The sequence below is a fragment of the Danio rerio genome, chromosome 4 (assembly GCF_052040795.2).
Source record: "Danio rerio strain M-AB ecotype USA chromosome 4, GRCz13ab, whole genome shotgun sequence".
NCBI lineage: Eukaryota > Metazoa > Chordata > Actinopteri > Cypriniformes > Danionidae > Danio > Danio rerio.
The window spans coordinates 26,439,035-26,454,211 of record NC_141024.2 but is presented as its reverse complement, the minus strand read 5'-3'; the positions used below and the strand labels follow the sequence as shown (position 1 = coordinate 26,454,211).

The window sequence follows — 15,177 nt, the reverse complement described above, 5'->3', positions numbered from 1 at the left end:
GACGAATGTATAGAATCAATTAGTTTTTTGCAAATAGATGTGCAGTAACGCTGAAACTCTATATATGTAAACATCATTTTAAGGTTTTATGATCCTCTGATATTTGACTCATTCTTCCTCAGACAAGTCCTCGCTGTGCTAGTCTTGCTTTGAAGCATTACCTGCTGAAACCGGTGCAACGGATCCCTCAATACCAGCTTCTGCTCACAGGTAAACAGATGAGTAAACCCTGTGCTACTGTAGCAACAACAGCAGCACAGGTGGATATCATTAAAACTCAATCAGCCATATACAGTTGTTCCTTTTGCTGCACAGATTTTTTGGCTGCTCTGCATTAGGTTATGAACACTTAATTCACTTATTTGGTGAGTTACTAAGTTTAACTTTTGTATGGGAAGTTTATAAATGAGACACTAGGGGCCCTATCATACACCCGGCGCAAGGCGCGACGCAATTGTTGTTTGCTTGTTTCAGCTTGACACCAGTCGTTTTGACGTTTTGTGCCACACTGTTTAAATAGCAAATGCATTTGCGCTTACATGTGCGCCCATTGGTGTTCTGGTCTAAAAAGGAAGGCGTGTTGAGGCACATTGCTGGTGCGATGCTATTTTGAGAAACTATAATAGATTTTTCAATAGACCAGAGCAAAGCCGGTCTATTGTCCAGTGCAGAGCGTGTTAGTTGTGCGCGTTCCTTACACACTGCTTACTACACACAAGATGTAGAGCAATACGCAAATATCTTTACAAATGAAAAATAATTAAAAGGATATAGGATTAGGATGAGGATAGGATAATAGGATATAATAAGGATATATATAGGATATAAATATAAAGGATTAAAATATTACAAAACATATTATTTTCTAGCCTACATAAATATAAAAACCATACTTTCATGCCTTCTTCATTTCAGGGGGCTTTTTCAGTTTATTCATGACGATTCGCTTTTGTATAATGTTATTATTATTAGCAGGATTATTTATTATATCCATATTTATATTTTTATTTAATAAAACAAGCTTAGATTTGCCCACCTGTCAGATTTTAGACCATATGGGGCACAGCATGTGTATTAGGATATAACTTTTTGACCACACTTTGTTATTATTGTTCATTTATTTGTTTGATGGAAATTAGAACTGAATTTCGAAATAGTTTTGAAACAAATCTTTGCGCTATAACAACCGAAATTAATTATTTATAGGCTAATTGATGTCTGTGCTGTAGATGCTGTGTTTAACTGTTCTTGCTAGTAAAAAGCTCAGTTTTTCCACTTACCCTTTCTTTACGACATGTAAAAAGCAAATGTGCCATGGCGTGACGCAACTGACTTTTAAAAGGAATGGGAGATGAGACTCTGATTGGTTTATTCTCAAAACACACTTACTCAATAAGAAAATAAGCTCGACCCTTTTAGACTATGCGCCATCGTCCTTATATTAGCAAAAGTGGATTCTGAAAACCCCCTAATGCATTTGCGCCTTGTGCTTTGCACTTTGCGCATGGATCATCAAAATAGAGCCATAGATCTTTGAATGTATACCACTTGAGGACTTGGGTTGCTTTCATATTTAGGTTGATTGCAAGATTCAAACCCATCTATCCATCCATCAAAACCTGTAGCCATTGACTTCTATATTAAAAAAAAAAAACTAATATGGAAGTCAATGTTTACAGGTTTGCAGCCTATTTCAAAATATCTTCTTTTGTGTTTAACACAAGAAAGAAACTCGTAAAGGATGAATAAAGGATGGCAGAAATACATTTTGGGTAAACTGTCTCTTTAGTAAGAAGCAATAAATAATAATAAGAAATAGAGAGCAAATACAGTTCAGGAAGAGTACTCGCACAACCAAGCAGTACAGTGCAACATAAGGACTAATTTAGCCCTGATTAACTCAATCAGGAACTAATGAGGTGAAAGAGTAAAATAAATTTAGGGTTTACATTTCTAGAATTTATCTGTAGAGCCCTGGATAGAATCTAGAGAGAGGAAACCATAAGATGTGTAACCAAATGTTGGAAAGGGGAGGAGTTCCAATGAAGCAAAATGCTTTTTAAATAGAACTCTGATGTCAAATGGGCTTAGGTGCACACCAAAAGGGATAGTGTGAAGTCACCCTTAGAGAAATGAAGCAAACCTGCATTATATATTATGAGAAAATAAAAACACATGCTTGGATTGAAGTAAAAGTGTAATAGAAGACCTCCTAAGCAAAATAGAAACCTTTAAAATAGCATAATGAATGTCATTTTAATAAAACTTATATCTCTGACCTTTTTTTTTGTCTCTTTTTTTTAGATTATTTAAAAAATCTTCCTGAGGATTCTTCCGACTACAAAGACACACAAAGTAAGAGCACATCATTAATAAAATAACCAGAGACCAGTGAAAAAATCTAATAAAATGGCCTGGTTTTTTACAGAGTAACACAAATTCAGAGTGAATGTTTATCAGTCTGACTGTTAATTATTTACTAAAACATAGTTTAAGTATGTTTAGATCAAGAATCATTTGGTGAGATTAAAAAAAAACTTTACTTAAAGGGCACCTATGATGAAAACATGTTTTGTAAGCTATTTGAACAGAACTGTGTGTAGGTATAGTGTGTCCACAGTCATTTTGGGGTGATCGAAACACAATAAGCATGTATTGCATAGGAATGTGGTTTCCCTGCCTACCGATTTGATTGGCAGTCACGTATTAACATGTCTCTGTAGTAACGCGTATAATCATATTAACAAGACAGGACGTGCGCAAAGCAACAGGGATTAAAAGATCTTTTCAGCTTGTTGTGATCATCAATCAGCATCAAATGTGATCAACAATGAGTTTTAATAGTTTTAAACATTTTTAAAACAGTGCGTGTTTGTAATAAATAAAGTAAAATACGTACTTGCGAGCGAACTTAATAACGAAATTGTGTGTGACTCATCATTGCAGAAAGGCTTGAATTAACTCATCAACAAATATAACAAATTACTTTTGATAAAGTTCTTACTGTAGTAAGGGAGATCTGCTTTATTCTTGTCTGTCACTGTGCTGTTTACGTGAAGCTTGCGCGCACATGGGAACAGTGGGCGGGAAGAATCAGCTTTAAAGGCACAGGCAACAAAAACAGTTACAATGCCATAACAGCTCAAATTTCCCAGTTTTAAAGAGGTATAATAAATACTCTGATGGGTATATTAAGCTGATACTTTACAGACACATTCTGGAGACACCAAACATTTATATTAAATCTTGAAAAAGGGTTAAAATAGGTGCCCTTTAAGGATCACAGTGCAAGAGCAAAATACTAATTAATTGTTACAGTGATCATTTCAGCTAGTTTTTCCTCATTTTTCTGCAAGAAATTATTAATCTTTTAAAAAATGAATAAATTTTTATTTTTACTTTTTAGACATTGTAACTTTTTGCATAAATATGTTGCACTAAATGATGTTAAAACATAATTTAATCATATTTTACTTTTCTATTTTTACGGTTATTTGAAACATGAAAGTACTTTCATTTAAAATGAGTTTTGTGTGTATTAAATCCCTTTAATTTTACTTAAAATGCCAAGTTATGGGGGGTTTTTATTTTATTTTATTTTGTTTTACCAAAATATATAGAAAAGTTAGAATGCTACAATTGATTTGTTAATATAAAAAGCTCTCAAGCATCTCACTTTATCTCATAGATTTGCTGCAAATTAAAAATGAAATAAAATCAAACACTTGTTTAATGAATACAAAACAAAACACAAAAAAAACTTGTCCCGATGTTCTGTTGACATCAATTGTTTGTTTGATTTATTCAGCGGCTCTTAGTGTGGTAAAAGAAGTGGCTAATCATGCAAATGACATCATGAAGCAAGGGGTAAAACTACAAACACAACACCACATACACTTATTAAACCCTGATGACAATGATCTTCTAACGTGCATCTCTTTAATGCAGGACAACTTTCAGAAGCTGATGCAGGTTCAGTACAGTCTGAATGGTCACCATGAAATCGTCCAGCCTGGCAGAGTGAGAAACTCAGTTACCCATGATTCATTGTGTATCTGAACAGTGTCTGAAGTGTCTTGTTTTGCTTATGTAATGTATTGTTTTTGTTACATATGCAGGTTTTCTTGAAAGAGGGCACTTTAATGAAACTTTCTAGGAAAGTTATGCAGCCCAGAATGTTCTTCCTGGTAAGAAACATAAATATATTATTGCTTAATAAAATGAACAGGGTTGTTTTTGTATCATTTACATAAAGCTACTTATTTTGATCATATTTTAATATTATTTATTCGGTAGTTTTGGTGGGTATGCATGTTTTTTTCTTTTTTTTCAATTCTAAATGTTAAGACTGTTGTTTGATTTTTTTTTTATTCATTCACATATATATACATTTTTTTTGTTTGTGTGTGTGTTTTTGTTTTAGCCAGCATTGATATACCCACACAATTAGTATTTGAAAATTTGATTTGGGGTGTTAAAGCTAAAAAGACAGCATATTTGTTACTTTTTGTTAGAATTTTGGTAATAATAATGTAAACATCTTACGTTTTTGACAAAAAATTATGAATTTTTGGTCCTAGTCATCAGGACTACTGCTTCCGAAGAAATCTATGAAAGTGTTAAAGTTAAAATATGATACTACATTTTTGTCCTTCATGGACCTGTGTGAACCTTTTTTAAATTGACACATATGTATTTATAACATAAGTTATTTATAGTACAGGAAATTGCTGCATATCACAGGAAACTGAATAAGCTAGCACTTGTTTTTTGATACCCAGTCAATGTTCATTCTCTCAACAGTTTAATGACATCCTGCTGTACACAACACCGGTGCAGTCTGGACAGTATAAAGTCAACAGTATGCTCTCTCTGGCTGGCATGAAGGTCAGATATCAATTATCCATAATATGTCCACTCTCTCAAACACGCATTTATATGACATTTTATATATAAGTGTTTATGTTCCATGTCTTCAACAGGTGAGCAAACCCAGTCAGGAGGCGTATCAGAATGAGTTAAACATTGAGAGTGTTGAAAGATCCTTCATACTGTCTGCCAAGTAAGAAACACACACAAGCATGTGATTTTCAGCTATGTCAAAACTGGAAATCATTTTGAATCGAGTTGAAATGACTGACTAAAAGTGATGTTTGCAGTTCAGCGACTGAAAGAGATGAATGGTTGGAAGCCATTGCTACAGCAATAGATGATTACACCAGAAAGAAGATTTCGTTCTTCTCCAGTCGAAGCCAAGAGGTGTGTGAAATTTAAGATGCGTTCTTGTGTTTGTGTGTAGGGTTATTGTTCTTGTGCGTATGCCATTCCGTCAACTGGCAATATTTGCTTTCTTTAATTGATTTCCACAGCCATTTTTTTAAACGACAATTTTCTTTTGTTTTATTTACATCAAGTACTTGAATTTAACTAGTTAAAAACATTTAGAATACTATGAACTGTTATAAGTAATAATAAACAGTTTTATCGTGTTTATCTGAAATGCAAAATGGCATAAGATACAAATCTTGTTAGTCTGCCAATATCTATATCTGCTAAAAGGTGGATACAAAGGCTTTGATTTATTATTTTAATTTATAATATTAATTTATCAATTAATATTAATCACATATTTTTGGAAGTCATTACTTTATAAAAGCCAGTTTAATGCTTTAAAATTCAGTGGAATAATCCAACACAAAAAAAAAAATTTATATTGGAATTAATAGTTTTTTTTTTCAAACAATTAAAGTATTAAGTTAACCTTACCCTTAGAAACATAAAAATATTCACAAATAACATGCTTAACTGTTTCCAATGAGGCTAATGTTGAAGTTTACTTAATTTAAAGGGGGGAGGGGGGGATACTCAGATCTTGATTTTAACAACAAAAGTATTTAACAAAAAAATAATTATACCATCCAATGTCAACATTTTTGTAAAATAAAATAAATAAATCTAGGAAAAACTCTGCCTTTTGTACTGTTTAAATTTAAATATTACCTCACTTTTCTTTGGCCTATTAATTATTTATTATTTTTACACCAGCAATTTACAGAATCAAATCATTGCACTCCCCTTTCTGGACAGACCACTTAAATGGACATTATTGCGACACATTGAGCCATACATTCAGTATCGGAAGGAAAAAACAAATGGCAAGAAGAAAAAATAAATAAATAAATAAGATATAATAATAAACAATAAGATATAATAATAAACAAATCTATAAATGAATAACTATAATCAAAATTTATACAATAAACATTATCCTGCCAGTCAATGTAATATCTAAATTATATATATATTTTCAAAATGAACATTACTTTTTAACAGGAACATAGGAAGAAAGTTTACTAAGCCATATAATATGAGGTGGGGATTCTTCTTATTTCCGTTTGAAGGCCATAAACTTTTTTGCTGCTATTAAAGTCATCTTGACAAACTATAAATTCTTTAAAACTAGCAATCTTCTTGCTGTGAGGCGACCGTGCCATTTAAAATTCATTAAATGCATAATAAACAACCTAGCTGCAATAAAAAAAGCAACCAATCATTATAATACAATATTTCAGACACTTTGTGAAGGCACTCAAAGAAACTTGACATAAATTAAACTGTTCATCTTATGTTTTATGTTGATTCTATTTTTTTTCCCCATGCAGCTGGAAGGAATCTCTGACGATGGTTTACCACTGGGCTCTAAGGCTCCTATCTGGATTCCAGATTTACGAACGACTATGTGTATGATCTGCACGTGCGAGTTCACTCTGACCTGGAGACGCCATCACTGCCGTGCCTGCGGAAAGGTTGGAAATAAGAGATGTTATTAGCTTAGCTTCTTCTTCTTTTTTATGAATAAGGCTGTGCAATATGACAATATGTATTGTATAGACAAAATACAAAGACTATCATTTCATATTACGTTTTATTGTTTATATTGTAATGTCATAAAATGCAATGTCTATGGTCATTTTTTTAAATTTACATATGAGGGCAAGATTACACATTATTATGGGGATGTTGACAGAAACATGAATAACAGCATCATGAAAAAATGTTTAAGTTTGGCATTTTATTTAGCAATATTTTGTATAATGGCACCATTATGTATATATTTTGGAACTGTGAAAAACTAAATGAGTTTTGGTATACTGTACATACAGTTGAAGTCAGAATTATTAGCCCTCTTTCGATTTATTTATATTTTTTTCAATAGTCTACAGAACAAACCATCGTTACACAGTAACTTGCCTAATTACCCTAACCTGCCTAGTTAATCCTATTAACCTAGTTAAGCCTTTAAATGTCACATTACGCTGTATAGAAGTGTCTTGAAAAATATCTAATAAAATATAATTTACCGTCATCATGGCAAAAATAAAATAAATCAGTTATTAGAAATGAGTTATTAAATCATGTTTAGAAATGTGTTAAAAAAAATCTTCTTTCCGTTAAACAGAAATTGGGGATAAAAATAAACAGGGGTGCTAATAATTCAGGGGGTTGAATAATTCTGACTTCAACTGTAAGTTTTCTGTTAAGAAATATCACAAGACTCCTTTAATATATCTTTTTGGGGTAGACTTGTGAAATGTTTTCTGTTAAACTGAAAACAGGAACACCCTCCAACATTTGAATTATTTAAAAATATTATAAATGATACACTGCATTTGAAATATTTAACATATAGTTTAAAAAACAAAATACACATAATTTTAGAAACCTGGAATATATTTTGGACCTTTAATATGAACTCTTTGACCTGTGCTTATATAAAACCTATTGCTATAACACTGACCACTCGTATGCTGTTATTTGATTTCTGTTTTCTAAATTTGACGATGTACAGTTGAAGTCAGAATTATTAGCCTCTCTTTGAATTTTTTTTCTCTTTTAAATATTTTCCAGATGATGTTTAACAGTGCAAGGAAATTTTCACAGTATGGCTGATAATATTTCTTTCACTGAAGAAAGTCTTATTTGTATTATTTCATATAAATAAACAGCAGTTTTAAATTTTGTAAAACTATTTTAAGGTCAAAATTATTAGCCTCTTTAAGCTATAGTCTATAGTCTACAGAACAAAGCATCATTATACAATAACTTGCCTAATTACACTAACCTGCCTAATTAACCTAGTTAAGCCTTTAAATGTCACTTTAAGCTGTATAGAAGTGTCTTGAAACATATAAATCAGTTATTAGAAATGAGTTATTAAAACTATTATGTTTAGAAATAAGTTTTCTGTTAAACAGAAATTCTGGATAAAAAATAAAGGGGGGATAATAATTCAGATTTCAACTGTAGATGTTTTTATATTTGTATACTCTGATGCTATTTAATGCTCAATCTTCTTTTTGTTAATTGTGTTGATTGTTATAATGTAAAACGATAAATCATAATTAATAATAATAAAAACGAATTTACAGAAATTGTTCTATGTTATTGTACATATCGTAATCAGGGCTTGAGATTATTTACATCATGATATGAGATTTGTTTACTTTGGCCACAGGTGGTGTGTCAGGCATGTTCGTCTAATAAATTCTACCTGGAATACCTGAAGAATCAACTGGCAAGAGTGTGTGACCATTGCTATATTAAACTACAGCACAAAGGTATGTGATTTCTGTTGTTTATCTATCTCTGGACTGTTCCATGGCTCCATCATCTATAGTAATAGTGTTTATTGTTCTATTTTTAATGTGGTTATGCTTAGTGGTCAGTTCTTATGCTTAAAAGGTTCTTTCACCCAAAAAAAAATTGTCCTTATTTACTTGTTCATCTTCAGAACACAAATGAAGATACTTTTTTCCCCTAAAACATTATTTATTGGATTTTTTTTTCGGAACAAAGTATTGACCTTATTCTTCAATGCGGAAGTGCGCTCGTTTTTGCGTTGTTTTAGAACTTCTGATTCAGTTGCCAGGTAGAAATGGCTAAAACGGTCAAACTACTTGCTCTTCCAACAAGTGCGTGCATGACTATACAGACAAAGCAGAATAATATAATAGGAAAATATCAGTGTGCAACATCAAGCAGCAGAGCGAGATGTTTGTAACATCTAAAAATCAATGGAAGTGAATGAAACCGGAAGTCTACGTCAAAGAGATTCAAATGGCTGCGCCTGCTTGTACGCAAAGAATAAGGTCAATAGGAAAACAATACAAACTTATTTATTTAATTATTATTTTTTTAAACATGAAAAGATTAAAAAATAATCGTGCCTGACTCAGCATGAATGCTGTTTTTCAGCAGGTTCCTGCTCTGCTAAACAGACAGACATCTCATCCATCAACACTAAGGGTGTCACGATCCTCCAAATCCTCGATTCGATTACATTTTCGATTTTAAAGTCACGATTCGATTCGATTTTCGATTATGAATAATTAATTAATTAATTAATTAATTAAGTAATAATGAATTAATTATTTGTAGCCTACCGTCTAAACTACCTGACTTGCATGGTCTTTGTTTTACCCATAAACAAATCATACAGTAAATGAATAAAGGTAAATTACACACATAATTACCACCTGTCAATCACTTTTTTTCTGCGGGACTCGTGAATAGGCAGTGATCTGTGTTGTTATAATGGCGTCGGTAAAAAAGGTGCACAACCAACTGGAACCAGCCAACAGTATCTGAGGTGTTCGCTAAGATGACTAAGTACAAGTGTAAAAGTAAAGATTGAAGCAGTCTACTGGTCCGCTGACTGCCTGGACCCGCTGTCTGTGTGTGTATCTGTATCTGTGTGTGAATGAGTGTGTGTGGTCACGTGATGTGTGTTTTCAGCAGTGGTGAGGAAGGAGGGCTGCTCATAAATGCTATACGCCAGTGTGGATATGGATCGTTGTCGTTCTAAAATGCCATTTAAAAACAAAGACATATTAGTGTGAACAGGGCCTGAGTGTGTATTTTTCGCGAGCGGATGTGCAACGGGTGCGGTGAGGAGGATTGCGATGCGCCCATCGTCTATCAACCCAACCGTAATACGTACATAGCAGAGCTTGCAAACTGTGTTTTGTTTTTTTTTGTCGACAACACGAACGTTGTCAACATAACTCACTGGGAATCCAAAATACTTCCACACCGGCGACTTCATTGAAAGAGGAGAGGGTTTAAGCTCTGTCGACGGGTCTCCTGCGTCTGCAGTTTAACAAGCACTTCAACAAGCCTGTTTTTTCCCGCTTGGCAAGCCAAGCTGACGTGACATGGGGGCGTGGCAGCATCGACAATTCTTTTTTTTGATTCGATAATCGAAGTTGAGCATAAATTTCGATCAATTTCGATTAAAAATCGAAATCGTGACACCCCTAATCAACACAGTACAAACAATCACCAAACATATAAAATAGAGAAAAGCAGGCTACTATCTCAGTGGCTACAGTGATAGTTGACCATCAGATGATGAGCATGTGGTTTTTAAAAAAGTCTCAGTGTTGGTATTGTTTTTAGATGTTGTGGGATCTCATTCCAGGCTTTTGTGAAAACATAAAAGACTTATTGTGAAACAGTGAAAAATTAGAAATCAAACAATCAATTAAATAGATAATTAAATACTCAAAACTGAGAGGCTTCTCTTCCTTCATTGAAAGTATGTTTACCTAAAACTTTGACACCTCAAAATGTTTATAAATAGATATAAAAATTAATTGGTCGTGAAACAAGCAGTTTAATCCAAGTCCTCGGAAGAGTCAGGATTGCTTTGTGAACAGTTTAGAATTGCCTTTTTTTTCTACGTCTAATCATTGATCAGAGAACATAAACAGAATCTTAACCATACCTGCATGACAAACAGATTAGACTGGTTTTTGCAGAATGTATCCTGTGACATGCAAGAATGAATCTCATTGCTCCTTGTGTGTAAACCTAACATACCTAAGCTTCATTGATCACAATTGAATGCTGTAAACATTAGTTGGGTCCCATTTTTTTTTATTCTTAAAAAAATTAGTTGCTTAAATACCTTGGTACTTAAAACTAATAAAAATAAGTAAAGCCAGGGTTTCCACGGGTCATGGAATTTCTGGAATTTTATGGAATTTTAAAAGGATTATTCCAGACTTTAAAAGTCAGGGAAAATTTTGTATTTTTTGTCAGTCATGAAATATCAGCGACTTTTTTATTTTACTTTTCATTTATCAAGATAACAATTTTCTAAACTTTTTTTTTATTTATTTATTTTGAGTCGCATGCATTTTGTTATAGTTAATCTATCTTTTCAGTGTGGTTTGAAGTCAAAATACACTTAAGTCAAATACAGTCATCAAGCTGTACCTGTTAAAATACTACATTAGTTAGTGTCTGTCTGCCTGCTGCCTGTTTTTCTGTTCACAATACACCTTATTTTCCAATGTGGAAGTGAGCTCTTTTTTGCTATTGTGTTAGCCTTCCTATTCATTTGTTTCTTTAAAAAAAAAATGGAAGTAAATGCTCACTGAAACTACCAAAACGCAAACTAATTGTGCATCACACCAGCATGTTTATGAAAATACATTAAAATTATAATATTATCAAGCAGCATAACAAGCTGTTGTGTTTGGGTAAAAAGTTATGGAAATGAATGAGAACAGAAGTTTAAACATATTTAAGTTGGAAAATAAAAAATAAGTCAGATGCTTTATGGAAATTTAGCATTTTAGTCATGGAAAAGTTATGGAATTTGACATTTGGCTTAGAGTGGGAAACTTGAAGGCTGAAAGGTTCATGCAGTCAAGGTATACAGCTTTGCTTATGTAGAGGAAGGCGAGGAGCTATCGGTCATTAAAGTTGTATTACTTCATTTATTTTAGATTGTGCATGAAAAATTATCTGATGTAGACCATTATGCCACCTGATCTACTGATGTTGAATACAGTTGTACTCTTGAAATTCTATTAAAATTTAATGTTATTTATTTTACCAATTTGACAAAAATGTCAACAGTTTTTTAAGCATAGGTATACAAAAGTGACACAAATTGGATCTGAAAAGTTGCATTACACAGTGTGGACAGTCTGTTTCTATCAGATACCCAAATAATTGAGTGAGTGTTAACAAGCTGAAGTCACTCTGAACAAATAAACAACTGCATAGTAACTCTGTAATAAGAAATATAAGCAAATAGATAAAACTTAAGCCTTCAGAATACTTCAAAGAAAATTGAAAAAATAACTGAAATGATGTCATTTCGAACAAAATTGAGCTAAAAAACAAGTTTGTTTTGACTTTGCTTCAACAGTTTAAAACACCTCACCAATGCGAAGCTTTTGGGGAGTTCATTTTGATCTGAAACACCTTTGAGCTGCCATTGATCTATGAAGATTATGCAATAAGTGGATGTGTTCTGGAAGGCCGTCATCCATGAAGTTCAGACTCGCAAACCATACCAACCAGTCACTTAGCCGTTTCCATCTTCTTTCTGGCCTTAAATGAAAAGCAAAAAAGAACTTCATTTGAAGTATGCCTTTAGTAGCTGAGACTGAGCATTTATATACAGCTACTCAGCTACTGGAATCTGGCTTAAATGCGCAGTAGCAGTGTGTGGATGCTGATGTTGAGGATGATTTGCAGTGCTTCTTTTATACTCACTTGTAGGTCACTTTGGATAAAAGAATTTGCTAACTGAATAAATGTAAAATGTAAATAATCAAACCCCAGATAAAACACTAAATCGGAATGTGACCCAGAGGACTCTGAAAACTCTTTTGACAGGTGAAAACCTGGCAATGCTATTGCAACCGCATATTATTATTTACTTACAACAATCTGGCAAACAAGTTGTGTGACAGCAAATGTTTTTTTTATTTTTCAACCATGCTTTTTTTGTTTCTTAGGCGACCAATCCAATGTGACCTTTTCCCCTAGTGGGCGGGGCTCAACATTCGCTTTTTCTAGAAAACAGAAGAAGATTCCATCAGCTCTCAAGGAGGTAATCTAAAGTTAAACAATACTTAAAGGGTTCACCCAAATGTCACTAAACATTACACTTGCTCAATAACTTGATTCAACTCTAAGTTGAATACAAAGAATTTCTTTTGAAGAATGCTGGTTGATGGTACCCATCATGATGACTTTTTTCCAGTGGGTACTATCTAACAGCAATTCTCTAAAGATCTTCTCTTGCGTTTAACAGAATAAAAACTGCTGTTTCCAAAATAACACTAATGTCATTTTTATAGTTTATTAATATGACATCGTTCTCACAGGTGTCTGCCAACACTGAGAACTCCTCCATGAGTGGATATCTGCACAGATCTAAAGGCCACAAGAAACCATGGAAGAGGCTGTGGTTTGTCATTAAGAACAAAGTCCTCTACACTTATGCTGCCAGTGAAGTAAGCTGAATTTATTCAACAACTTATCAACTGTTAAAGAAACAAGCTTTATATAATTTATCAGTGTTAACTCATAATATGAATGTTGACATGCTATGGTAAAAAAAATAGCTGACTATATTAGGGTTGAAAATTTCTTTAAATGTGTGGTAAATCAATTAAGCAAATTATGATGCATGTTACAGCAGGGATGTAATTTTTACTTAAAACTAGCTTTTATGCGCAAATGCAGTGATCGACAACAAGAATGTGAACAGGAGTGTGGATGCTGATATTGAGGAAGCTCCAACTTCATTTAAATTAGAGGAGTGCCAGCAGCCAGAAGCAAAAAACGCGACTGACGTAACATTCTTTTTCCACTCGGAGTTGACTATTTTCAACTGCGAGCACAATGGCAAAATGCAAAACGCAGCAGGCGGTTAAAACATGAGGGGCGTATGGCACATAATCAGCGTGCAAAACGCTGGCGGACGATTGTAAGCCATTCAAAAGTTGCTTCTTTTGACGCAAAAAACACATGCGCACTCTTATTTAATTTGGAATTTGTTTTAAAATTGCCATTGAATTGTGTTATTTGACAAATACCCAATCCACCTGTACCGCATGTCTTTGGACTGTGGGGGAAACCGGAGCACCCGGAGGAAACCTACGCGAAGGCAGGGAGAACATCCAAACTCCACACAGAAATACCAACTGAGCTGAGGTTCGAACCAGCTACCTTCTTGCTGTGAGGCGACAGCACTACATGTCTGCCTCACCCAGTTATATTATATTATATTATATTATATTATATTATATTATATTATATTATATTATATTATATTATATTATATTATATTAGTATATTAAAACTATTTAAAGTGAAAAAGTTGTGTTTGATACTTATGGTCTTTAATAATAGCAAAATTGCTGTTTGAACAGTGTTCGAAATGGCACAGCTAAGGATCCGGGTTCGATTTTCAATAAAAACAAAAACTTATAAAACGTGCAGCTATAATGCAATGCTTGTCAATATAGGCATTTGCTTAATTCACACATGTAACATAGATGCAAACAAAAGTGTCCCCAAAAACATTTTCTGTGTCATGAAGCCTATTAGAGAACAGTTGTAATAATTCAATTATATTTGAATATCCATGTATGTTTTTAATACGAATATAAAAATGTGAGTTGATCGCAAATATCTATATTTAACTTATATTTACTTGATTTAAAATAATGTTGTTTTTTTTTTTGATGATTCAAATAGTTTCAAACAAAGCTGGAGCAGATAATTTCTGCATTTCAGAGTGACAGTTGTTTCATTTATGAATTTGTTTTTAAACAAACCGTCTGAGTCAGCAATTCAGTGATTAGTCACTTGAGTCAGTCACCTGCTTTAGTTACTAAATGAATCAGCTGTTTTGAACAAATCCCTTGAATAAACGATTTCTTGAATGTTTGAGACTTACCACCAGATACTGGTTGTTTTAGGGCAGGCGTGTCAAACTCTGCTGCAGCTCTGCAGTTTAGTTCCAACCCAACTCCAACATACTTTGAGTTAGACTACTGATAATGGTGATACAATGGCCTTAGTGATGCTCGACTTAAGCTCTGCTTTTGATTTTTGTTGATGAGCACTTGGTATCTCGGGCACAGTTCTGAATTGGTTTGAGTCCTTTCTATCAAATTGAAGCTTTTCAGTGAGCCTAGATACCTTTCTTTCTTGCGGTGTTCCTCAGGGATCGATTCTTGCACCCCAGATATTCTCGTTACATATGCTGCCCTTAGGAACTATAATGAGAAAGTTTGGAATTATGTATCACTGCTATGCAGATGATATACAGCTTTATACTGATCCAAAAAATGATAGCTTAAC

The 15,177-nt window shown here is 33.4% G+C and overlaps 1 protein-coding gene across 6 annotated transcripts in view; it reads left to right on the top strand.

Moving 5' to 3' along the window:
• The window catches only part of fgd6 (FYVE, RhoGEF and PH domain containing 6), a 50,040-nt gene that overhangs the window by 29,679 nt on the left and 5,184 nt on the right, over positions 1 to 15,177 (top strand). For all 6 annotated transcript variants that reach the window (XM_087246781.2, XM_087246779.2, XM_087246780.2 and 3 more), the window contains 12 exon segments: positions 123 to 210; positions 2,305 to 2,355; positions 3,809 to 3,867; positions 3,949 to 4,020; positions 4,119 to 4,187; positions 4,804 to 4,887; positions 4,983 to 5,062; positions 5,160 to 5,259; positions 6,663 to 6,806; positions 8,516 to 8,618; positions 12,819 to 12,913; positions 13,191 to 13,319. In XM_087246781.2, the coding sequence (XP_087102907.2) occupies positions 123 to 210; positions 2,305 to 2,355; positions 3,809 to 3,867; positions 3,949 to 4,020; positions 4,119 to 4,187; positions 4,804 to 4,887; positions 4,983 to 5,062; positions 5,160 to 5,259; positions 6,663 to 6,806; positions 8,516 to 8,618; positions 12,819 to 12,913; positions 13,191 to 13,319 (1,074 nt within the window).